The sequence below is a fragment of the Cydia amplana genome, chromosome Z (genome assembly GCF_948474715.1).
Source record: "Cydia amplana chromosome Z, ilCydAmpl1.1, whole genome shotgun sequence".
In the NCBI taxonomy this organism is placed as follows: Eukaryota; Metazoa; Arthropoda; class Insecta; order Lepidoptera; family Tortricidae; genus Cydia; species Cydia amplana.
The window spans coordinates 5,289,164-5,314,933 of record NC_086096.1 but is presented as its reverse complement, the minus strand read 5'-3'; the positions used below and the strand labels follow the sequence as shown (position 1 = coordinate 5,314,933).

General features: G+C 36.6%; 1 protein-coding gene across 1 annotated transcript in view; it reads right to left on the bottom strand.

The window, feature by feature from the left end:
* LOC134660910 (transcriptional repressor scratch 2-like) overlaps positions 1–24,271 on the bottom strand; it is a 49,797-nt gene extending 25,526 nt beyond the window's left edge. Inside the window, exon 1 of the mRNA XM_063516786.1 lies at positions 23,737–24,271. Within this exon, the coding sequence (XP_063372856.1) occupies positions 23,737–23,908 (172 nt within the window). The 5' untranslated portion in view covers positions 23,909–24,271. The remainder of the gene's footprint in view (positions 1–23,736) is intronic.
* Between the last annotated feature and the right edge of the window lie 1,499 nt (positions 24,272–25,770).

Sequence of the window (25,770 nt, the reverse complement as noted above, 5' to 3'; positions counted from 1 at the left end):
ATATATGGGACCTCTAACAGTGACGTAGAAGGTATCAACACTGATGGATGACATCTATTCGTTGGATGGCGGTGCGGCGCATGCAGGGTTGATTAGTCATACTATTGGATGTTGCTCGGGTTAAATAGAAGATAGGGTAAATATAAAAGTTTACAAATTGTGTACCTCCACCTGCCTAGCCCTAGCCATACCTAAGTAGGTATATTTAGCTAAATCAAAACATATTTTTTGTAGAAGAAGAAAATTAATAAATAAATAACATTGATTTATTCAGGACGGTTACAATATTGCTTAAATCTATTTTACACTTTTATAGTCATTAATTCGTTTGTTTATAAGAAAGAAAATGAAGCTACATGTATGTGTAGTATCTAGTTTAGTTAAGTACACTTTTGTATTTACGGCCGTGTATTTAATGACATCATCCTGATAGGTACATAAAAGAAGCGCATGAAACAACGCACAAAAAAAAGGTTCCGATCCGCATCGAGGATCGACAAAAGGACATAAAACTAGCGCGCATAGCCGGGAGTTATACCGAGGTAATTAAAATAGAAAATCTGCATCAGTTATGAGAACTGAATAAGTGTATAATAAGTTAGTAACAGTCCACCCTCCTTTTTTATTCAGGCACGAGTGCGATCGAATAATTCCACTGCAGTGCTGCAAATTGCTCAATACCGCGTAATAGCACTTTTATTGCATTCCACCACTTGTTTGAAATGGTCGGGAAATAGTTTTTATGCGAGATTAATCAAGTACTGGTGTTCACTTAATAAAGGAATGTGATGTCGTTTTGTAATTTCACGTCGTTGATTAGCTTTCATTTGTTTAATTAAGGTAAGAAATAGAAGACAAGCCAACAATGTTACTCCGTAAAAAAATATTATCATCTTCCTAGCATTTGTCTCAGCTTTTTGCCATGGCTCATGGGAGTCTGGGCCCGCTTGGCAACCAATCCCAAGAATTGGTGTAGGCACTATTCAGTAAAAAAATATATTAGTACATTCGCTCTTACATCGCTCAGTGGACGAATCGGAGCCACATGTTATTTTAAATTATCAATAAATTATTAAGATTATGATTATGATTACCTCCCTGGTAAAATATTCTAATATATGTTAAATTTATTATTTACGTAAAATTATCAATGTTGAGGTTTGTTTTGAGGTTTTACTTTTTGATGATCGATGTGCAAAAATACAGTCTCATTTTTAAAGAAAGTATATTACTTATTTACTTTTACTCCCTACTAATTTACAATTTTTACACAAACTTTAGTATTTTGGTTTTCGGTAGTTCTAATGCAACACTGCTCATCTCATCAAAAAACCATTTCACATTATTACCCCAACGAACTTATATAGCTGGTCAACCAAATCTTGTCAGTAAAAAAAGGCCCGAAATTCAAATTTTCTATGGGACGATATCCCTTCGAGCCTACATTTTTCAAATTTGCCGCCTTTTTCTACAGTCAAGATCTGGTTGACCAAGTATACCTATTTTATTACCAAAATTACATTGAACATGAAATGTTAAGGTGAACATCATATATCAATATAAGTAGTTGTATCAAATAAATCATATAACTTTATCTTAACATTCCCAACAAATAGTTTCTGACGTTCGACTAAGGTCACCTGCTCTGCAGAAAACGTTTTCCACCATTTCGGTGTGCACATAATACCAGTTAAGACCGTCAAAGTGCAGGGGTTGTCACTCCGAACTTTAGCGCGCATTACACTCAAATGAGCCTGAGCCGAGTTGCGTCCCGTGTACGACCCGGGACCGGCACACCTGCCCGCTCCCACGCCCGTACAAACTAGTTTACTAAGGGTTTACCACGAACTCAATTTCATACATGAAATTGTGTCAATCGGTGAACAATCATTTCACGTCAATTGACAACACCGTTTGATAAAATTATGATTCCTAAATACTATCTAGTACCTACGTAAAACTTAACTTACTGATACATTTAACTGATAATGAGCCATATTAAGTTAAAATAGAATTCGAATAACCATTAATTTATTCCTTCGATTACCTATATATGTATTAAAACGACACACATGCCAAAAAGTATCTTTGAGTGCATATGTAGGTACTTAAAATTGTAATATAAATATAACTGTTTCGCGATACATTATGTAATCAAGTGCTTAGAACGCGACAGACTCTGGGCTATAACCGCGAAAATCGAATTTCGCAAATTGGGGGCATTTTTCTCTGTCACTCTAATTACGCCTGCATTGGAGTAAAAGAGAAAGATCCCCGCAATTTGCGAATTTCGATTTTGGCGATAGCCCCTCTGCTCCTCGTTCACTCGTGGTAGGTACGCTCTCATCTCTAGATGTTTCGGTAATACCTATTAGATAATTTTGAATTTGCTATCACAGGCTATAATTAATATGACATTAGGCAAAAGTTACCATAATGTCGACGTTTATCTAGTTTCCGTTTGAGTATGATTTACAACCGACATTAATAGCTACCTTCTTCCTGTATGTTTTGGTTAAAAGAAATACCTGTGGGCTGTGGGTAATATAGTATTACCTGTAAGTAGGTAATATAGTCCAAGAACAACGGATACCCGGTAGCAAGGGCGCAGCCGCCTTTGTTACATATTAAACACGTGTATTAGTCGCCGAAATTATTTATAATGTTTTAAAACAAATTCAACCAACAATTACGTAGGTATACAAATAAATTATGAGACAGCTGTATACGAAAATAAATAAGATTCCATCGATTAAAATTTAAAGTTAAGTTAAATATTGGGAGTTAATTTTATATCATTTTGACATCACTCGCAATTGCATCTCATACATACATTATATAGACAGCCATATTCGAACTTAAAGATACGTCAAATAATAAATATCCAAACGATATGGATTGGATATGTCAGTGTCAAATAAGTGTCAAAAGTGGCGTTTCTTCAAACAAAAACGTCACTTTTGACACTTGTTTGACACTGACATATCTTGGTAATGTCTAATAGATAGCTAATAGATATCTAGTACAAAATCCGAATCTGGCCCAGAGTACGAAAAAGTTTTAGTACGAATACCGCTGCCGATATGCAGTCTTGCAAAATATAGTGTGTCAAAGGTCTGTTTGATTTCAAACATAGACAGAGAGAATCATAGGTACTATCTTTGTCTTACACTAGTACTAGAACCTAAAAGAAAAGGATGAGTATAGTTTTTTTTGTTCCTATTTACTGACAAGATTTGGTTGACCCAGTATAAAGACACGCATCGCTACGCGGCGGCGTAGCTCCGTAGCGGTCTATGCGAACCGTTAAAAGATTTTAGAATCGGAATATCGCTGCGATATATTTATATCACATTTTTAATATTCATTATAAAACGTCTTTCAAATCTGCTAGTATCATGGTTTGATATTTCTAAACAGTAGCTTTTCGGTGAAGATTTTCCATTAGGGTTGAAAGTTCAGATACCTAAGTTTTTTATTAAAGACTTAGTATCTCAAGTTCAGGGCTCAGAAGCCAAAAAAACGGGATAAGCACTAGGAATTTGATGGTAACTTCGATATCGTTCTAACCATCTGTTACTTTAATAGTGGTTTGATATTCATCGATTTATATTTACCTATAGCTCTAACTAAATTATAAATTCGGAAAGCTCGCTTGTAACACGTGGAAATAATAAAGAAATTGTAGCAAAAGATAGTGGGAGTCCGCTTCTTTTATACAAACGTACTTATTCCCCATCGTCCTCTGTCATTATAGAAAATATTTTTACACAATTTGCGCGCGGTCTTCCACTTTCCTCTCTCTTTGTTCTGTATTACTCTTTACCGCTCGAATATTCATGGGTAACTTCCCTCATTCGTTTAACTTGATGGATTAAAAAAGTGTACCATAGATAATATCTTATTTATCCACGTAAGGCCACACCATAGAAGGTAGCCTATAGAAGTGGTCTACGCGTGCCTCCGTGAGGGACAAAACACACGCAATGCGACGCTATGATTGGTCGAATTTATTTGTTGCCCACTAAAACACACCACATAATCCATACTAAATTTACGGTGGGGAACAAAAATATGTGGGACTGTGACAAGGACAAACAATAATAGCGCTTTCGCTGCTACTCCTACTGAAAGATACATAAGACTATCCCGTTCTGTCAGTTATCCCCACCACTCATGCCCAATCCAGTTTAAATACTAGATTCATGGGCCACACGTACTTGAACAAATACAAAAAGAAAGTTCCAAATTCAAAAGCATAAAGATTGCTCTGGGTCTCACGAAGCTATGTATAGTCATAGAGAAATATAGTAAGACAAGAGTGCTTACTCCATACATCAGTTCAGACTATTAATTTCAGTGTCTACATCTAGCATCGAGTAGCGGAACTATCAGTACTGCTACTTGACAATAGATGTAGCAGTATTAATAGTTCCGCTACTCGATGCTAGATGCTAATAGTCTTTTTGGTACTAAAACTGATGTATGGAGTGAGCACTCTATGTATTTTTTTCTCTATGGTATAGTTAACTCGGTAACCGAAAACTTTTCTTAATCCATCAGTAAATCCTTTCTCGGAAAGAGCTGCTGGGATAAATACCCGGCAGGCTAAGTAACCTGCATTAAAAAGTAGGTTAGATAATTCGGCTCGGTTGTCAGAGTCGATCGGCAGCTGCATTGCGGCGCCGAATGCGCTACGGTGCCCGTTAGCCCTACTAGTATAAATACATATACTAGCTTTTGCCCGCGACTTCGTCTGCGTGGAATAAGTAATTTGAGTACCTTACTTTTCAAACAAATTTGTTTTTTATACATCATTCTCTTCATCCCCAAATTAGCCCATTCTATATATTTCCACCCCATTTTTTACACCCTTAAGGGATGATTTTGGGAATAAAAACTATTCTATATCCTTCCTAACAGCTCAAACTATCCGCATACCAAGATTCATCTAAATATTCTAAATCGGTTTAGCGGTTATTGATTCCCTATACAAATTTCCACCCCCCTTTTCACCCCCTTGATGGTCTATAAAGTGTCTGTATACCAAATTTCAACTAAATCGGTTCAGCGGTTTAAGCGTGAAGAGGTATAGATAAAGTAGTAATAAGTACCCTCTTCATAGTGCGGTACTTAATTAAACAAATTCGAATACGATTTTACGAGTATTATTTTGCTTGAAATTAATAAACGTAATCAATAACCTCTAGCAGCCTATGAGAAATCCTTCTATTTCATTGTATTTTCTTTTATATTTAAAGACTAATATTTTTTTTTCTTTTTGGGATGAAATTAAGGGTGAAAGTTGGTCTAGTGGTTCTGCCCGTTATGTACCTATAAATTTGCTTAGGTAAATGTTAGTCGTGTTTATGTTTACATAACCTAAATGTTATGTAGGCATGATACAAAATCAAATATATTTCTAGCTTACCCGTAGTCTATTATTTTAAGACTAAGAACTTTCCAAACTTATCAAGAAATTTAGTAACTAATTTATTACACCGTGGTTCGTTTAAGTACGGGTCGCTATTACCTGCGTTCGAAAGTTTCAGAGTGATTAACCTCGCTTCAGTGTACTTCTTAGGGATTTAGAGCTTAGAAGAATGACTAATATGATAAAAGACTTAGAACTTTGAGCTTGATAAGGACCCAGGTATCAAGCAATGCTCCGAATATTATCTAATTAACAAATCGATGTCTGTTACTAGATTATCCTGAAACACATGATTTAGGTATATCAGGGGTCGGTAAAAGTACAAGCTATACTTCAAATACCTTGGTACTTTTTTCTTCTAGAATTCTAAGAGCTTGGAACAATCATTTAGACATTTTAGACCGTATAATATTCATTTTTCGTAAACTAGAACTTAAAAATCGTAAACTTGTGCAACACGTGAGTCTCGTTTGACGACCCCTGGCGCCATTAATTGTAAAGAAGCCAAGTATGCGCCCAACAGGGGCTCGGCGCACACACTCCCAATCCTTCAGACTGAAATTCCTCGAAGCATGTTTAGGTTTAGTAATGCTTGTTGCACTGTGTATAAGATAAGATAAGATAATATTTATTCAATAAAACTTATGCTAGTTTGATTTTTACAATGGTAATTATGCAATATATACTTAAGTAATAGGACATTCATACATACTATTTTCTAATACACTGTGTGTGTGGTATGGTTGAATGAGGCGGGTAACGCACATGCAAACATTTATACCAATAGCACACTTTACGGGTTTACTTGCTACGGATTTATCGCCGGATGCATCCCGTTGTTTTAGGGTTAGGATGCTGGCATCAATCTACCGGCGACGCCCATTGCGGCCTTGGCCCAGTTTTTACACTCTGAGCCGCGCGTGTTAAAGACATGGGACGTGGTAACGGTATAGATAATTATAGACACACAGCAGTGTGCCGGCCAAGTATTGTTTTGTACAGTTACTTAATACTAACCACTTCGAGCCTTTTTCCACCCTCCGTAAATTTTCTTTCGATTATAGCGGTGGACCTATTCAGAACTTTTTAAACTTAGTTTGATATCTATCAGTGCGTTGATGTTAATACGCCTAAAAACGACTAGTTCGTAAGCGCTTACTTACGACTCTTCGTCCATCTCCTTAGCATTAAAGGATGACCCACCTAGGTCCTGAGAGCCTACCGCGAACTACGTTCGACGTGTTACCTCCCTGTCACACTTACGTACGAATTTACAAGTGCGACAGAGAGGAAACACGTCGAACGTGGTTCGCGGTAGGCCCGCTGACCGTACCGAGGCGTCCGATACTTCGTTTTCTATGAGGGATGATCAGTAATCACGTGATGCTTTCTATAGAAAACTAAAGTATCGGGCTCCACGGCCCGGACCCGGATCATTCTAGCGTCAGTCCTCCTTTATTTCGAACCCATACAAGCAATACAAGAATTGAAACATTTATTTAACATCTTGTAACTTACCTATGTTGAACAAATAAATCTTTGAATCTTTGAAGAAATATTAATTCAATCTCATTGGATAAACTAGACGAACTGAAAGTCGAAAAGGTATTCAACAGAATGGTTTTTTTTATGTAATGTACAAATCACTTTGAGCGCGAAAAGCCATAAAATGCTATAAAAAAATAAAAAGCAAACAAATGGAAAAATGGTTACGCGAAGCAAATATTTTGTGCCAACGGCGAGGGCCCTGTTATAGGTTCAGGCGGAGTATGTCACTTTCTTAGGACGTCACATTCTGAGTTCGTCACTTTCTGACTTTGTCACTTTCTGAGATCGTCACATTCTGAGTTCGTCACTTTCTGACTTTGTCACTTTCTGAGATCGTCACATTCTGAGTACGACACTTTCTGAGGACGTCACTTTCTGAGTACGTCACATTCTGAGAACGCCACTTTCTGAGGACGTCACTTTCTGAGTTCGTCACTTTTTTAGCATAGGTACGATTTAACAGTATAATATACCTGCACGAAAGATGTATACTGCCAGCAACCAGATTAGCTGTTCGACATACGGTCGCTTTTATATCCTACATAGCAATACCAAACTCTGTTTGCCTTATACCTGACTGGTAGAGAATTCCATTTGGCAAAACGTCCTATGTTTCGTGCAATAAAGTGAAAATAGAGAAATAAATAATAATAATAAAACAATCTAATTATGTTTCAATCAGAGTATTTAATTCAGAATAAGTACTTAGAAACTAAAAGCACCAAAACATTTAGCCACAGATTGGAGTTAGGCCGGCAACAGCTTCGATTCAATACACATAAATGTTTCGCACAGTAGGAACCATGATTTTGTCATTCGCCGCTGTGATTAGCTCGTGAAGGTATCACGGCAAGCTCGCTGACACCAGTAGTAGGTCATTCCAACATATTTATATTTAAACGGACTGCCGCTCCTTTCGTGACAACATATTCTTCAGCATCTTCTGTCATGTCTCCATAAACTCAAACGTCTTTTTTTCTGATGGTAGTGTAAATTTTGGATACCTATCTGCGTATAAAATCAGCATTGCAGTTTTGTTTCAGACAATATTTCTTCTCGTGTCATCTGTGGAGAATAGGCGTCAATGGATTTTTTCTTCAAAGCGTTGCCGAATTTCAAAATATATGTTCAGCCTCAGCCATCAATCACTTCTGCGTATGGAGTGATCCATACTCTCATAGTTCTCATGTTCTTTATTTGTTTGTTTTCTTCCTATATGTATAGGTTACACGATGAATTTTTAAATTATTATTACATTATACTTTTAGCCTGACAATAAAAATCTAGCATGTCGCCGATTTGACATCGCTGATTTTTTTTCTATTTAAAATGCGAAACTACAAAAAGGTTATATATAAGTAGTTTGTCAAAGGACTCTCTCATTTCAAACATAGACAGAGATAATCATACTATCTTTGTCTTACTCTAGTACTAGCACCCAAAAGAAAAAAGGATGAGTATAGTTTGTATTGTTCTTATTTAATGACAAATTGGTTTAACCAACTATAATTTGATAATATGGTGCGCTAGCTTCGACCCGTGACTTCATCTGCGTGGAAATATGATGATAATAATTATAGCTGGTCAACCAAATCTTGTCAGTAAAAAAAGGCGCGAAATTCAAATTTTCTATGGGACGATATCCCTTCGCGCCTACATTTTTCAAATTTGTCGCCTTTTTCTACTGTCAAGATCTGGTTTGGTTTGGTGTTTGAAATGAGACAGTCCTCAAACTATATATAACCTTTTTGTAGTTTCGCATTTTAAATAGAAAAAAAATCAGCGTTGTCAAATCGGCGACATGCTAGATTTCTATTGTCAGGCTAAAAGTATAATGTAATAATAATTTAAAAATTCATCGTGTAACCTATATAGGAAGAAAACAAACAAATAAAGAACATGAGAACTATGAGAGTATGGATCACTCCATACGCAGAAGTGATTGATGGCTGAACATATATTCTGAAATTCGGCAACGCTTTGAAGAAAAAATCCATTGACGCCTATTCTCCACAGATGACACGAGAAGAAATATTGTCTGAAACAAAACTGCAATGCTGATTTTATACGCAGATAGGTATCCAAAATTTACACTATCATCAGAAAAAAAGTCGTTTGAGTTTATGGAGACATGACAGAAGACGCGGTATGCTGAAGAATATGTTGTCACGAAAGGAGCGGCAGTCCGTTTAAATGTAAATATGTTGGAATTATGACCTTATACTGGTGTCAGCGAGCTTGCCGTGATACCTTCACGAGCTAATCACAGCGGAGAATGATAAAATCATGGTTCCTACTGTGCGATACATTTATGTGTATTGAATTGAAGCTGTTGCCGGCCTAACTCCAATTTGTGGCTAAATGTTTTGGTGCTTGTAGTTTCTAAGTACTTATTCTGAATTGAATACTCTGATTGAAACATAATTAGATTGTTTTTTATTATTATTTATTTCTCTATTTTCACTTTATTGCACGACACATAGGACGTTTTGCCAAATGGAATTCTCTACGAGTCAGGCGTAAGGCAAACAGAGATTGGTATTGGTATGTAGGATATAAAAGCGACCGTATGTCAAACAGCTATTAATCTAGTTGCTGGCAGTATACATCTTTCGTGCAGGTATATTATACTGTTATTCTAAATCGTACCTATGCTAAAAAAGTGACGAACTCAGAAAGTGACGAACTCAGAAAGTGACGTCCTCAGAAAGTGGCGTTCTCAGAAAGTGACGTACTCAGAAAGTGACGTCCTCAGAAAGTGTCGTACTCAGAATGTGACGATCTCAGAAAGTGACGAACTCAGAATGTGACGATCTCAGAAAGTGACAAAGTCAGAAAGTGACGAACTCAGAATGTGACGTCCTAAGAAAGTGACATACTCCGCCTGAACCCTGTTATATACTGCCTGTTACCCGCTAAAAGATTTTACTCACATTCGGACGCTTTCCGATGACCATTCCATCCGTTTGAAATAGTAAACTTCATCTGTTTTTACTTTTTATTACCCGCTCGCATTTGAACATATCTGTTTAATTCAAAGCACAAAAGTAACTATGACAAAACGTCATTTTATTCAATAGGTAAGCGTTATCATGGTTATGAATTCAGAGTTAGCTTAGATAGAACAAAGTGTAATGGTGTCATTATAAAGGTCATTATTTAGCTTTGTTTACTAGATATTTTAAATGTATGCAGCATCATAAAAACAGTTACCTTCGTTTGTATAAACATGTTAATATAATTTAGCATAACTCACTGCATTTGCCTTAAAAATACTTCTACTGCTTCTTTCTTACATAGAGCAAACAAAAGAAATGCATACACCTCCGAGTGAAGTGCCATTTACTTTTTTAACGAACCAACCAGACTCCAGCTCGACTTAAACCAGGAGATGTATGTTTTATAGAGTCAGACTGAGATAACTCTGCACAGACTTTTCAATGACCTAGTGTGGTAGTGTCACCATAAAGGTCAATTTTTTATGGGAATCTTCATCAGGAGATCTTACACATTTTTTACAAAATATAATTAAAAATTAAAATAATTTAACTAAAACAAAACGTATTGCCTTCAAAATATTCTCCTTTAGCTTTCATACACAAACGCAAAAAAAAAAAATCAATAATATGCCGCAGTAAAAATCCTAGTTAACGTATTTTTGGGCCATCCTGTGTATACAAAGTAGGTACGAGCATAAAATTTATATGAAAAATGTGCTCCGAAAAGGGCACATCCTGAATCCTAATTATTTAGTCGAAGTTCCGTTGCCTAACGGGCAAAGTTGGGTGGTTAACGATTTAGGCATTTAGCTCGACACATTAGGGTCATTCTCTCATTTCGTGCAAATCGGTGAGATTCTCTCGATTTGTAATTTTTGTTTTAAATGGTAAACTTTTGAGTTTCGTCAATTTGTGGATTCATTTATTAACATTTTTCTGCTAAAGGCACCTTTGTAACGTTATTACTTTTCATTTAATAAGGCTACTGGTAATGAACTACGCGCTGGTAATGAATTCGGCCGAGATGGTAATTTTATCAGTGGACGGTAATGAAACAAACTTATGAAATCGAACATATTCTATGTATATAAGTATGTATTTATCTATATACGTATGTATATCGTCGCCTAGCACCCATAGTACAAGCTTTGCTTAGTTTGGGGCTAGGTTGATCTGTGTAAGATGTCCCCCAATATTTATTTATTTATTTATTTATTTATTATTTATATAAAAAACTGTATTTCAAGAAAATTAACACCAATTAAAACCAACAATATTAAAAACATGTGTCTTAAGCACTGCGGAGATGATCAAACCGACTTGACATACACTTGGAGTTGACAATCTCAACTTATAATGTTCAAGCTAGATGGTACATTCACCATTTACTTATCATCATTATAAGTCGAGATTGTTAACCCCAAGTGTTTGTTAAGTCGGTTTGATCATCTGCGCACCATATCACATAAAACATAGTTTTAAAATTTTCAAAAATTAGCATAGACAAAATATATTTAAATCATTCGCGTTTTGTACCTATGTAATTTTTTTTTATCGTTTTAACCCTATAGTGTGGGGTGTCGTCGGATAGGTCTTTAAAAATAAATAGGAGTTTGCAAACAACATTTTTTGATAAAGTCAATCAATTCGGAAATAATAATTTAGAAAGAATAAAAAACGGTTATTCCTTCTAACTTTTGAAAAATCGATCCAAAAAATATGGAAAAAAATCATAAAAATAGTGCTTAATAAACTCATTCAAACAAAATTAAAGCGAACTTGATAAGTTAAGCCGTTTATGAGTTATCGCTAAAAGTCTTCCCTTCTTATTTTATTTAAAAGCCTGGCAAACCTTATTTGTGACCGGATTTTCGCAAGCAACCCTATAACCACATAATAGTGACCGGAAAAAGATAGGCAACCTAGTTGATTTATATTGTACAAGTTGTATACTTTCCATTGGAACTTATTTCGTTTGTCAGACAGATCGGTGAAATTTGAAGAAAAAAAATTTTTTTTTTCAAAAAATAATTAAACATAGTTTTGACCATATTTCTTTAAGCAACCCTATTTATTTATGTTCAGGAATATATTTTCTTTCATAATATGTAAGTTTCATCCGTCAGACATATCGGTGAAGGTCGACCATCTTAGACTACAAAGGCTCCCCGGTTGGGCTCCCCTATTATCATATACAGTTTTAAATGTTTATAACAACGTAATATTTATAATAACTAAGCCTCTTTCCATTAAATGCACTGCCTCGAATATATTATCATTACCTTCTTAAGTCATTCATTACCTTTCCCAGTAAAATTAGAAGGAAAAGAAGTGAATGAAACCGATATGAATGAAGTTTTGGAAGTTTTTGTCGCCTACATCAGTTGGCATCAGACCTTAATTTTGCAGAATAAACCATCTGAAAGGGGACACTAAAACACTTCATTACGTATAATTATAATAATGTACACTTGCTACTTACTGTATAAATCACGCGATGGCGATGAAGACTAACGAGAACCACACTCCTTCCCGACCCGAGAGATCGTATATATTTTCGCTAACAGCGGCACACGGGCGTCCGCTACGAGATCACGCGGCCAACTGACTGACGAACAATGTGTTGCATCGGCGGTAGGCGCTATATACCCTCGCTATATAGCAAAATATAGCTAATCTATTTCTCGCGTCGGTAATGAAGAAATTACTTGAACCATACACTTATAAGGCTGTATAGTTTTTATTATTTATTTCTAGCTTCTAATATTATACGATTTAAAACATAACTAAATAAGTCATTTATTGAACAAACAACGAATTTTCTATTTGTAGTATCTTAAGGTTAAAATGTAGGTCAAAGTTATATCTTCACGCGTTACATGTAGAGATGAATGAAAAAATTGGGTGTTAATTGTACATATAAAGAAAATACATATCTTTTTAGAATTGTTCATTGGAGAGACATATACTTTAGGCCCTATGTTACAACCTTGCATTAACAGATATTTGAAAACGCCACCACATTTTTGGTAAATTTCCGAAAACACCGATTTGCACGAAATGCGAGAACGACCCATTAGTGTTGTACCTAGTCCCGAAATATTCGTAACGTAGACGTAACAATACTGGAAAGGAATAATCCCAACATTAACTTATTTTGATGAATCTGGATTTTATATACGTCAGTGCTACTTATTTTAAATATTTCCCTAATGAACCGTAGGATTACTACAACCACTTTTGGCCTTTTGCCCCAACGCAAAACGCTCATTAAATAATTGAAATAGGTATTCGCAATGTTTTCTCTATAATAAAGTAAATCAAATTATTAACTGACACTACGATTTTTCAAAAAATATAACCTGAAAAGATAATACCTAATTTCAGTTTAATCAAATCATAAACATTCAATGATTTTTAAAATAATAAAAAGTGTTTTGAAATATTCAGAATGAACAGAATATTCACATATCTTTCTATGTATGTAAATATGGGATGATAAAAATTCCTCGTTTAAATTTTCGTGACAATTTTCTGGAACAGGCAACGTACCTAGTCATTTTCCCAGAACCGGCAATTTTCCCTCGCCCCGGCACTAGCCGCTCAGTCTGGACCGCAACGGCCTTACCGACGGTCGGTTCCACTACCCACTTAATAAACAAAAGGCTTACGACAATTGTGAATTCATTGCACTTACGTCCCTTTGACTTTGGGATAGTACAGTTAGCCACTTGCAATCTGGTCACTCAAAGGCCGTGCTCCCCTTTGATGCTATTACTGTAGTGTTAATTTAATACGTACTACGTGTAGAAATTGGTATACTTGTAGTACTCGGAGTTGATTGGCGACTGGCAGTCTGTTGCTCTCGAGCTCATGTGGCCGAGTTGATTTAAATACAGGCGAACTGGACCTATTCGATACCTAGCGTGCTAACTTTGAAATTTAGAGTAGAGCGTTAGGAATATTTAAAAAAAGTTATGGCTGTCTAGCTGTACATTTACTATATTCTGATTAATAAATTACATTATTATATTGAGTAACGCGGTAGTCATTGTTGTCATCGACTTTTATTTTTGAACCTTATTGCAACCGTAGCATTACGCTGAGTTCCTTTTTAACGTCTATCTCATCTATGTATTTTATGTATGTAATAAACGGGTTTGGTTTGACGTCAATAAATGTATTTTCTTTCTTTCAACGCTATAATACTCGTACCTACCTACAGCCATCTATAGCTATGGTCAAATGAGTTGTAGTGCTTTTGTTTTGAACCAATGGGAAAATTCAACCCTTCAAGAAGAGTCGCTGTGGCGCCAATGGTAAGCGCAATTCCACGGTTTGGAAGAGGTAGCGGGTTCGATTCCCGTCAGCGGCTGCATTTTTTTAGTCTTATTTTTTACTGATTGGTTTTTATAATTTTGTTATTCGTATTTTAAAATAACTCCATACTTTTACAGTTTTTCTTACTGAAACGAACGTAAAAGAAACGCTAAAAGTCGTGGCGAATAAGAATTTCAAAGAGGCACAGGATACAGTGTGGAAATTATAGGACACAGTATATAATAGTTAGGATGTAATAAAAATAGTGAAGATCCGTTAATTTTTTTTCCTTTTTTGCCGAATATGCCCTTAAACGGATCCCTACTATTTTTGTTACACCTTGTATAAATAAGGGTGCCCTATATAAAGGGTCAAACTTTAGCAAATAATGCGGTTATGCCACAGACTTAGGGTTATGCTCAACTTTAACTTTATAAAGGTAAAATGTAAGAACATTTTTGCGTATAAGTATTTATGAATTCTACTCCCACGCGATCCCTTGCACGTATAAGGATTTTTAAATATGCCAAACTGGCCTAACGGTTACTGGCGAATACCTAAAATATTTTGGAGGTATTTTGACCTTCAACTTAGGGCCACCCCACATCTAGCCTCTTTCGAGCGTCGGCGTCTAGTCAGCGCTATGGAAAATGACGTTGCGTCAACGTTCGGCCATAGAGTTGTAGACGCCGACGCTCGAAAGACGCTAGATGTGGGGTGGCCCTTAAGGTAGATTTAACCTTTATGCAGTACGGTCCACACTATACGTAACAAGGCCCACATGTGACAACACCTGTTGTTACATTTTAATGTAAATACATTAATTTAATAGTTAGGTAGGTACAACAAGTAAATATTTTACACAACACTGATTATAGCTATATAAAGACTAAATATAATTAATTAATGAATTCTTGGACATGAAATTTAATTAATTAGACTTGACTTGTATAACATTAATAATTAATATATTATAAATAGAGACATTATTTGTATATGTTTTGCATGATAGTTTATAAGTTTTGTACATAGAATAGAATAGAATAGAATAGAATAGAATTTCTTTATTTGCCAGAATACGTATGGTACAAGATGACAACAGTTTTACATGTAAGTATCAGTATTCAGTCGAAGACACGACATGCAAATAATTGACTAATAATAATTTTAACATAAAATAAAAGCACAATATTGAAAAAACTTAGATACAAAAATAAAAACTGTGGGTAATTTTTTTATAGTTAAAAAAAAGTCATCCACTTGTATCAAATTGAATAGGTATTAAATAAAATAAAATCGTTACAAGTTACATAATGGTCGTCGTGTACATAATTTATTTAAAAGTCATTGGGAATATAAATGAATAGTAAGATGTCAAGAAATAAACCTAATCTCTGCTACTTAAAATATTATTCTATTTGATTTAACAATTTCTGCTCTAAAAATTCCCTTACACTATAAAAGCAATTTTCAGACAGCCATTTTGTAATCTTATTGCTAAATTGGTTACAATCAATTTGCTTTAGCTCATCGGGAAGACTGTTGAATAAAACTATACACATATTGTAAGCATTTCTGTGGTATACAGTAGAATGTGAAGGAGGCTGATATAATAGGTTCCTGTATTGCGCTCTCCGATTCCCGGCAAATACATCAATTCTCTTTTTAAAGAGTTCAGGGTGCTTTTTCACAAACAGACATGCTTTTTTGATGTACATGCAAGGTAAAGGCAAAACATTAAATTCCTTAAACAGTGGTTTACAGCTGTCCGTGAACCAAGCGTTGGCTATCGCACGAATGCACTTTTTCTGCCGAATGAACGCTCTTTCAATGTCGACCGAATTGCCCCATAGTAAAAGACCGTAGTTAAGTACAGATGCCACATATCCGTGGTAGGCAGTTGTTGCGGCCTGTAAGGATACCGTAATTCTAAGTTTCCTTAGGGCGAACACAAATCCGTCAAGTTTGGAACAAACAACTTCGACGTGTTTTTTCCAGCTTAAGTTGTTGTCAATATGTAAACCTAAAAATTTCACATTATCACATTTTTCTACTAAGATGTCATTATATTTGATGTCTAGTTGGTCAGGATTGGTTTGATAGGAATGAAATTGAGTGTACACTGTTTTCGTTAGGTTTATATTGAGGTTGTTATTGCTGGTCCATGTACTGATATCAGCCAAGGCTTTATTTATTTCAGCTTCATACGTTAGAATGTTCTCTCCCTTGATCATCAGTGTAGTATCGTCCGCAAATAATATACACTTTTGTGCGGTAGCTTGGGGAAGATCATTAACATAAACTAGGAACAACAATGGGCCCAAATTACTGCCCTGAGGGACTTATTACATATTTTGCATACCATTTATGGTTAAACATGAAACCTACCACCTATCGCATGAACACCGATGTACCGTAATGTTTATCACAAATAAAAGATTCTTATTCTTATTCTTATTCTTATTCTTATTCTTATTCTTATAATAAAATACTACCTAGCTACCCGCTTCTGGAATGGTGCCTAGGACGCTTGCGGCGTTGCCCCTTTGCACCGCCCTCTATTCTAAACAAGGTAAAAGATTACCGTAAAACGGGGTGAGTAGGTTTCGCGGGGAGAGGTGGGTTATGAATGGGGAGAGAAGGTTTGAGAGGGGGGTGAGAAGGGATTTTAAGGCTACTGCTACAAAAATAATGTATTCCAATTTAAAATGGAGCTATAGTAATACGCATAATAAAAAAAATCGATCCAACAATCTTCCAAAATCACCTTTGTATGAAAACCCCTCTCACCCCAAATACGAGGCACTACGGGGTGAGGTGGGTTTTCCTCTTTATCGTCAAAGTTATGAAATTGAACTACCCAAAATAAAATAAAAACTAAAATACAAACGTCCGGAACACTTATTATATACACCATTCAGTTTTCATATGTAAAAATAGAATGTTATCGAGGTTTGAATTTCAATTTTGACCCTACTCACCCCATTTTGATTATATGATTTATGATTCATAATTTATAAAAATACCAAATGTATTTCCTAGACCTAAGCCTGTGACTTGTAACTTGGTGTTATAAATAAATTATTTGTATTTGTATTTGTATTTTACGGTACCTCAAAAAAAGAGGTAAGCTTGATGTAATGCACGACGCTACGGTGCGCAAATTGCAGTAAGTAAGAACATAAATATTGCCGTATAGGAAAAAACATGAAAATCCATTGCCGGCATTGACTTATATCTCAGGACTGGCCTTACGTGCACTAAAAATGGTACTAGTTCAGCGGTGTCACTCACGAATTCGAGCTGATCGTGTAGTCTAACGCAACTAGTTGCGACAAATCGCGCGGCTGCGCGCGCATGATGCGAACTCATCGACCAATCGCGTTGCAGCGTTTTCACACCGCTGTACTTGCCGGCGTCTCTCCCGGGGAGTACTCAGTAGGGTCAATCAGTTACGAGCCCTAAACAGTTAAAGGCTGCGTGACAAGCGTAAAATGCTTGTGTTTGTATGTATGTACAGCACGGAAGTGGGCCGGGAAATGAGGGTGGGTTTCATAAACGTCAGTCCTAATGTATACATCAGTAGCCCGTTGTTAGTTCGGCTCGCGTGCTAACACGCCGGAATTTGCTGAGTGTAGCAACGCGACATGGGAATTAGAAAAGTTAAAGTTTATAAATATAAGAATTGTGAGAAAACCCTGCTTAGTTACCGTAAAATGGGGTGAGTAGGGGCAATACTGACATTCAAACCTCGACAACATTTTATTTTTACATATGCAAACTGAATGGTGTATATAGTAAGTGTTCCGGACGTTTGTATTTTAGTTTTTATTTTATTTTGGGTAGTTCCATTTCATAACTTTGACGATAGACAGGAAATCCCACCTCACCCCGTGGTCCCTCGTAATTGGGGTGAGATGGAGTTTCATACAAAAGTGATTTTGGAAGATTGTTGGATCGATTTTTTTATGAGTATTACTATAGCTCCATTTTAAATTGGAATACATTATTTTTGTAGCAGTAGCCTAAATCCCATCTGACCCCCCCTTTCATCCCTTCTCTCCCCATTTCTAACCCAACTCTCCCCGCGAACCCTACTCACCCCATTTTACGGTACGTAGACTAGCTTATGCCACATTCACAACATATGCGATACGAGTGGGTTAGGTTAGTAACTTAGTCGCTGTAAATGTAAACTTCATGATTTCAAGTAAAGTTTACATTGGATCGCTTACGCCCATGACCTTGACGTGTGGAAAGACGTTTTTTATAGACGTTCAAAAGGGTTAAGGGCCGATAGCGATACTGACTGACTGTATACAGGGGCCTAGCCAAGATGACAATCGATGATAAAAAACGCTAATCGACACATAAATAATGTATGGAAATAGTAACGTGACTTGTCGTAGCTTTTCGCAGCCTTGGCTAGGCTCTATTTAGTATACAAGTTGCCGCTAAATTCTTCCATCTGTTCAACAGTATACCATTTCTATAGACACTAATGGTGAAATGGCTTGTGTCAAATCCCTAAGCATTCTCGAGGAGTGCAACGCCGAAACAGTTGACAGGCGAAGCACAAAGGCACGCTCCCAAAGCCACGATACAATGCTAGCTGACAACAATGCAAAACTGTTGCTTTAATGTTGCTTAACAATTTCCAATGGCCCGTGTTCTGCTAGAGTACTTATGTTCCGCCAAATTCGAGGAAAAAACCGAGCAGCAGCGTTGTTTTTGTTGTTAAAGATAGGTACGCTCAAGAGTTTGATCACTTTGTATACTAAAATCATGTTAAGGTTTTCATTACACTTTTTTGTATTGAGACAAAGTGATATATCTTAAGCGCACCATTTCATGTATGTACCTACTCGTACGAAGAAGTGAGAGCGAAATGCGTGCGCGAATAAACATCATTTAATTAATTTTGACATCAAAATGTTACTTCCAATAGGTGTCCTGGCCAGATACCTACCTACATCGTATAAATTATATTTTTTTAAAGATGCTGCCACTCTTTTGAGCGCAATCAATTCCAAGGAACACATTGTAATATTGCAGGTTTAATTTCCTTTTTAACTGGAAAAGTGAAATCAAAACAACCGTCAGCTCAATATGGAAATATTTAATTATTTTCCCTCGTTTTCTCACATACGCAACAACAATTCCGTAACGCGAATTAACCATTATAGCTCCGGGCTAAATGCTTTTTGTTTCGTAGTTTCCGTGTCCAAATTTGATACATCGGTGGTTTTAAAATGAATAAAGTGCAAGTACCAGAATGAAGCCGATTTTATTTTTATGGGGTGAGTCAAAACTGAAATTCAAACCTCGATAACATTTTATTTTTACATATGAAAACTGAATGGTGTATATAATAAGTGTTCCGGACGTTTGTATTTTAGTTTTTATTTTATTTTGGGTAGTTCCATTTCATAACTTTGACGATAAAGAGGAAAACCCACCTCACCCCGTAGTGCCTCGTATTTGGGGTGAGAGGGGTTTTCATACAAAGGTGATTTTGGAAGATTGTTGGATCGATTTTTTTTATTATGCGTATTACTATAGCTCCATTTTAAATTGGAATACATTATTTTTGTAGCAGTAGCCTTAAAATCCCTTCTCACCCCCCTCTCAAACCTTCTCTCCCCATTCATAACCCACCTCTCCCCGCGAAACCTACTCACCCCGTTTTACGGTATTGTGTGACGGCATCCTTGTTAGCAAAACATAATAATATGTACTCGTACCGCTCTGTAATTGCATCATTCACCCCGAGCTGCATTCAAAACGCCGATCACTGCTTATTAGATGTCGTTATAGTATTCAGCAAATAGGTTAAAGCGCATTAAAAATATTTTGGTAAAAAAAATTAAGTCTTCCTTCATTTATCTCCGGTTTCGATTATAAAAGTGGTCACTTATTTACGATACGAAACATCCATGTTTACACGAAATGCATTATCGGTAGATAGAAACAACAGAGAGCCCATAAAGTTGGTTAGTTCTGGGCGGTCCGACTACCCATCACAAAAGACCTCGATATCTGTAATAATTACACGTGATCCTGGGTCAGATTACGCTGTTCAGTCTGAGAAGCTCGGCGAATGATGGTAATATCAGTTGACAAGCCATAACAAATTAATGCGATGTACCTACGGCGAACACCAATTTTATCACTTAGTTTATGAGGGAACGAAAAGCCAAGACAATTTACTGCAATAGTACCGTATAGCTATATGCAATAGCGCGCTAAAAAATCTAAAAATACCTGCCACAAATGGTTTTATAAATAGATGTATCTCTACAGGTAAATTTAATAAAATCTCCCGCAATCTAAGTAATAGTTGACAAACAGAATAGAATGTTTCTATTTGGTAAATTGTTTTAGTAGTCTTACAAATAAGTAAACTGGAATGTTTGTAAGTATTTACGATGTTTTTCGACGCGTTGTTCTATCCGACACTATTGCAGTTGACTGTGCTGGAGTACCGATGATTACATGTATGTAAGAGCATGCAATATATGTATTGAGTATTATATGTACGAGTAAAGGAGTGGGCAAACTAATAAGGGACATTTGTGGCAAGATGAGTGGACGTTATAAATTCCGAAATCGATTAATTTTCTTCCCCGATTTATAAAATATATCTGCTCGCATTCATAAAATAACTATGTATATGTAAATTAAAAACTTAAAAGTAGGTATACCTAGTAAATTAAGACCCCGTTAACGATTTTAGTGCAAAAATTATTTTCTTATTAATATTTATTATTTTTCTTTTTCCAGATCGGTATCATGGTGGAACTGAAACGTAGCGGTAGGTGTTCTTAGGCTTACGGTAACATGCTTTCCTCTTTTATAGTTTTATACCTACTAAAGTTGCTCTAAATTTTAACTGCGGCGCGTTTATTTTTTAAATGATCCGCGCTTGACAAAGTTAATAATATAATATTTAATGTTGCATCACAGTTTCTATAAATTGCGCTCGGAAATGCCAAGTTGCGTTAAAACACCGCGAAAAGAGCTTCTAACCGAAAAACGAAAATTCATCTATAATTTTTTAATTTGAAAAATGGAACATGAAGACTCGTGGCTCCCTTAATTATATGATCAGTCAGTGAGACAGTGTGTTTCAATTTAATTTTTATTTTTCATATTTAAAAAGTTCGTACCGAAAAGGATTTTTTTTGTCTTTTTAACCACTTTTTAACTACAGAATATTATTCTTCCTCTCACATATTTTTTAGAAAGTGGCGGTCACGATACCAGAAGATACAATTGCGTCCACCTTAAGCCGACTGGTTGTTGTTAAAGTGTCATTCAATAGAACTTGCTAACTATGTAAACTTACTATAAGGCGATACCTCGCATATGCAAAAAAGATTTAAGTTTCATAAAAATCAAATTCGCAATATCGCATTTAGGCATAGCTTAAAGTAAGAAAAGAAGCTAAGAACTCAGACAGATTTTAGGTAAGCGAAGGTTAAGCTTATTTGGTAGCTAGACGGGTGAAGGGTTCGAAAATATCTACACACGCTCTTACTCTCTTAACAATAAAGTTGTGACCCGATAATTTTGAACACCTAGCCCGTTTAGCTACATCTGCTCCTTAAGCGTTCGATTAAATCTGCATTAAATCTTTAAAGATGCATCTGGTAATCTGGATCGAAGAACATATTTTTGGAATAAAAACTTACTACCCTCTACTAACTAACAAAAACTAAATATATTTTTGAAAAAACTACTAGAAAAAATCTATCTATAATACAATTATCTGTCTAAAGTCTGTCAAGCCATTACCGTCAGTAAAAAAAGCGGCAAAGTTAAAAAAATTAGGCACGATAGAAAATTTGATGCGCCTTTTCTACTGAAAAAGTTGACCGGCTATATTCGATATTAACTGTATGGTGACAGTGGCGCCCGTCTAGCCATTATGCGACGTTGACAGTTGACAGCTGTCAAATAGTGGATTTGGATCATATTTGGATTTACACAACATCAATAAAAGCCGATGGTGATGAAACAACACGTAAAAAGTATCAGCCTACCGAATAATTTTCCAACTAGAGATAGAAATTGAAAAGTATCTGCTAGAGTCCATTGACATAGATATCTAGGCTTTACGGGCAATAATAATGAGGCATGACAGGGGCCAGTACAGCGGTGTGAAATCGCTACAACGCGATTGGTTGAAGAGTTCGCATCACGCGCGCGATTGGTTGACGAATTCGCATTACGCGCGCTATTGGTTGCAACTAGTCGCGTTAGACTGTACGATTGGCTGGAATTCGTGGGTAGCACCGCTGAACTAGTACGATGTTTAGTGCCCCATTAGCCCGTCCTTAGATATTATACGTCAATGCTAGAGTCTAATAATTGTTCTTCATAGAGACGTATCTCTCTTTGATCCTATAAGAGAATGGTACAGTCACGGACTTTAATTGTTGAGCCAATTAGGGTTTACTTTACATTGGACAGTCATACTGTTAGTATTGACAACCAAGTTAGCTTGAACCGTGACTGTCTAGATACTTTTGATGTGTAGTCATTATTGATGCTGACTGTATCCACCTTATTAAATCAATAGCGTTAAAGCTCCCATTATGTCCATTTATGTTCATAAGCTTCATAAAAAAAAGATAAATATCAATTACTTATATCTCTCCAAGTTTGAACTACTCCAAGACACACATTTATAAAAAAGTTATTTATGAACTACAAAACAGTAGAATAACGTAGATCTAATTTAGTGCTAATTGTTTAAGTTGTTTTGGGCTTTTAACTGAGTTGTAATAATATCAGGGACATATGAATTAATGGTCGAAAGGAAAACCAACATTCAGTTTCCGTTCACTTTGGAGATGTGAAGTTGTAATAGAACTTATAGAATTCTAACTACCTATTGATACGTAAGAAAATACTTACCTTATTTGGGTCAGTGAACCTTACCTTATGGGCCAATTACTACATAATATTTAATGCACTACATAGTATATATCATAGAAGCTTTGCTTCGATAATGAATGTAAAGGATGGTGCGATAAACGTCATCGTGTAAGTACATATAAGTACTTAAATATATAGAAAACACGATGGAGACACTATACGTTATTTATTGGCGTATTAAAACGTATTATCAAGCATGCAACTTGACGATGTGATAATATATTTTATGTGTATATTGACTACGAGTAAAACCCGATTTTTATGACATGGTTGCGTTATTTTAGCGTTTATTTTACGTCTAAGCAATATTTTGCCCAACACTAGTATTTTACAGTAACGCTCGAGTTCCATATCCTCGTATGCGCAGTTTAAAACAGAAACGTCGTAAGCACATGTATATTCGGTAGCAACATATTGTTTTTGGGATCGCGCGGGGTATGATAGTGTCTCCAAGGTGACGCAGGACGGTGGCGGTCGCAAGGCAGCGCTTACCGTTGTAGAGGAGCGTGGGCTCGGGGTCGCGCGGCGGAGGCCCCGGCGCCGTGGCGGCGGGCGCGGGGCTCCGGCCGCGCCCGTCCCCCACCACGTCGATCTCCTCGTCGGTCTCCTCCAGCTCCGCCGCAGGAGCCGCCTTCCATTTCTTGGCCATGAGGCAGCGCGGCATCGCGGCGCCGGCATCAGACGGCCCACCCACGCGGCATAGAAGACAGACGAATAAAGAAGAGAAGAGAAAGCGCCCCAGGCGAGCGGCAACGCGCGGCGTTCGTCAGCGATTGTGCCGATCGGGGGTATGCGCTGAGGTTTTTATACGAGCGGGTAGTTGCGCGCGCACCGATCGATCGCACGCCGCACAAACTTTGGCCAACACACTCGAGCAACCAGTGGGGACGTCGTGGGGTGGATATTGTATTTGTTTTCTATTGCGGCTTGCGTTCGGTTTCAATGTAGATAAAGCGTAGGTCACTTCGCGAGTTATGAGATAAGCGAAAAGGAAACTTGATGTTGTTTTTCACTTTCTAAATCCAATTAAATATTTTATTTTTCTTTACACCTTGAATTTATGTTTATGTTACCTAACATAAATCGCTATGATTAGATAGTGAATATAGAGATTGGTGAAACAGGAGTAGAACCCGGATTACAGTATTAGCAAGTTAGCGGGTAGCCACTACAAAATTCTTGTCGTGTCAATCGCGTTTCGCTTCAACCGACGAAAAACAGGCCCCGGGTGTTTTAAGTCTCCGACCGATAGTATGATGTATTATTTAAACAATAAATAATGTTGTGTAGTTATATCAAGTTTTTCTTATATTATTTATTGATTTTATTGTGTTTAACCGAATAAAAAATATTGAGTAAAATGGTGCTTTGTGGTATTATTCCTGCCAAAATAGAACCCTAAAAGGAACATCATTCCTTCAAACCTAAGAATCCATAAAATACTTGTTATTTAAATGTATACTTAAGTGGGTATTTTCTAATAAAACTTTCTCAGACAAATGCTACGCACTAGTTCAAAACTAGATTATAATTATTACAAGTAGAGAAACATTACATCGATATTTATTAACATTTATGGCCTCTCTACTAAAGGACCACGTGACTTGTTTGTTGAAATATTACGTTACGTTATTGTGATACTGATATTTGTAGAAATTGGTTGCGCCTCTTTTGAGGGGCCTCAGTTATAGACTAGGAATCCTCTAGACGGAGTTTAGAGCAATTATTTCATGAAACCGATGCTGCCAAAAATACTGGGTTGCGGGGGACGAGGTGAGCGAATCCCGTGCCGTGATTGGTCCGTTCAAAGACACGGACCAATTACGGCACGAGATTCTGACACTTGACTCGAAGATGGAGTAAAACTACCGTATATTTGTGGCAGCTATCCTCATCCTCATTACTATGCTCAGTCTAGAGGATGTCTTGTCTGTGGGCCACAGTACTAGAAGCGGATGGAACCCTCGCTAATTTATATTTGCATAGTAACAGTTCCATGAATTGTTTGTTTACATTTATGTAAGTCGGTCAACATTTTTATGTAAGAACCTGACAAGATTATTTTTAACCCCCGACGTAAAAAGAGAGGTGTTAATTGTTTGGCGCCAATGTCTATCTCTCTCCAACAACGGATAGGGCGATTTCGATGCGGTTTTTTTAACGTGAATAACATTGTGTGTAACTCCGAGGGTAAGAATATTGTAAACTTGAGCCTGCGGCTGTCGTGAATTATAGACCTCGTTTACAAAATCTCGCTTACCCAAGATGCACAATGTTCTAATTTATTTCTTATTGACGATCATGATATGTGTTCAATACTTCATGTAAATTGACGTAGCTTAACAATTTATAGTATAAGCAGGTACTTATTCCTATTATAAAAAAAAAACAAATGTACCTTTTCTAAAACTTAGGCCTTACTACTCTGTAACCCTTTGATCGTGCTTCTGTTAGAACTTACGCTTGACATAAGGTCAATGTGGCTAATTCCGTCATAGGGACTATTCCGTCCACTAGCGTTTTTTC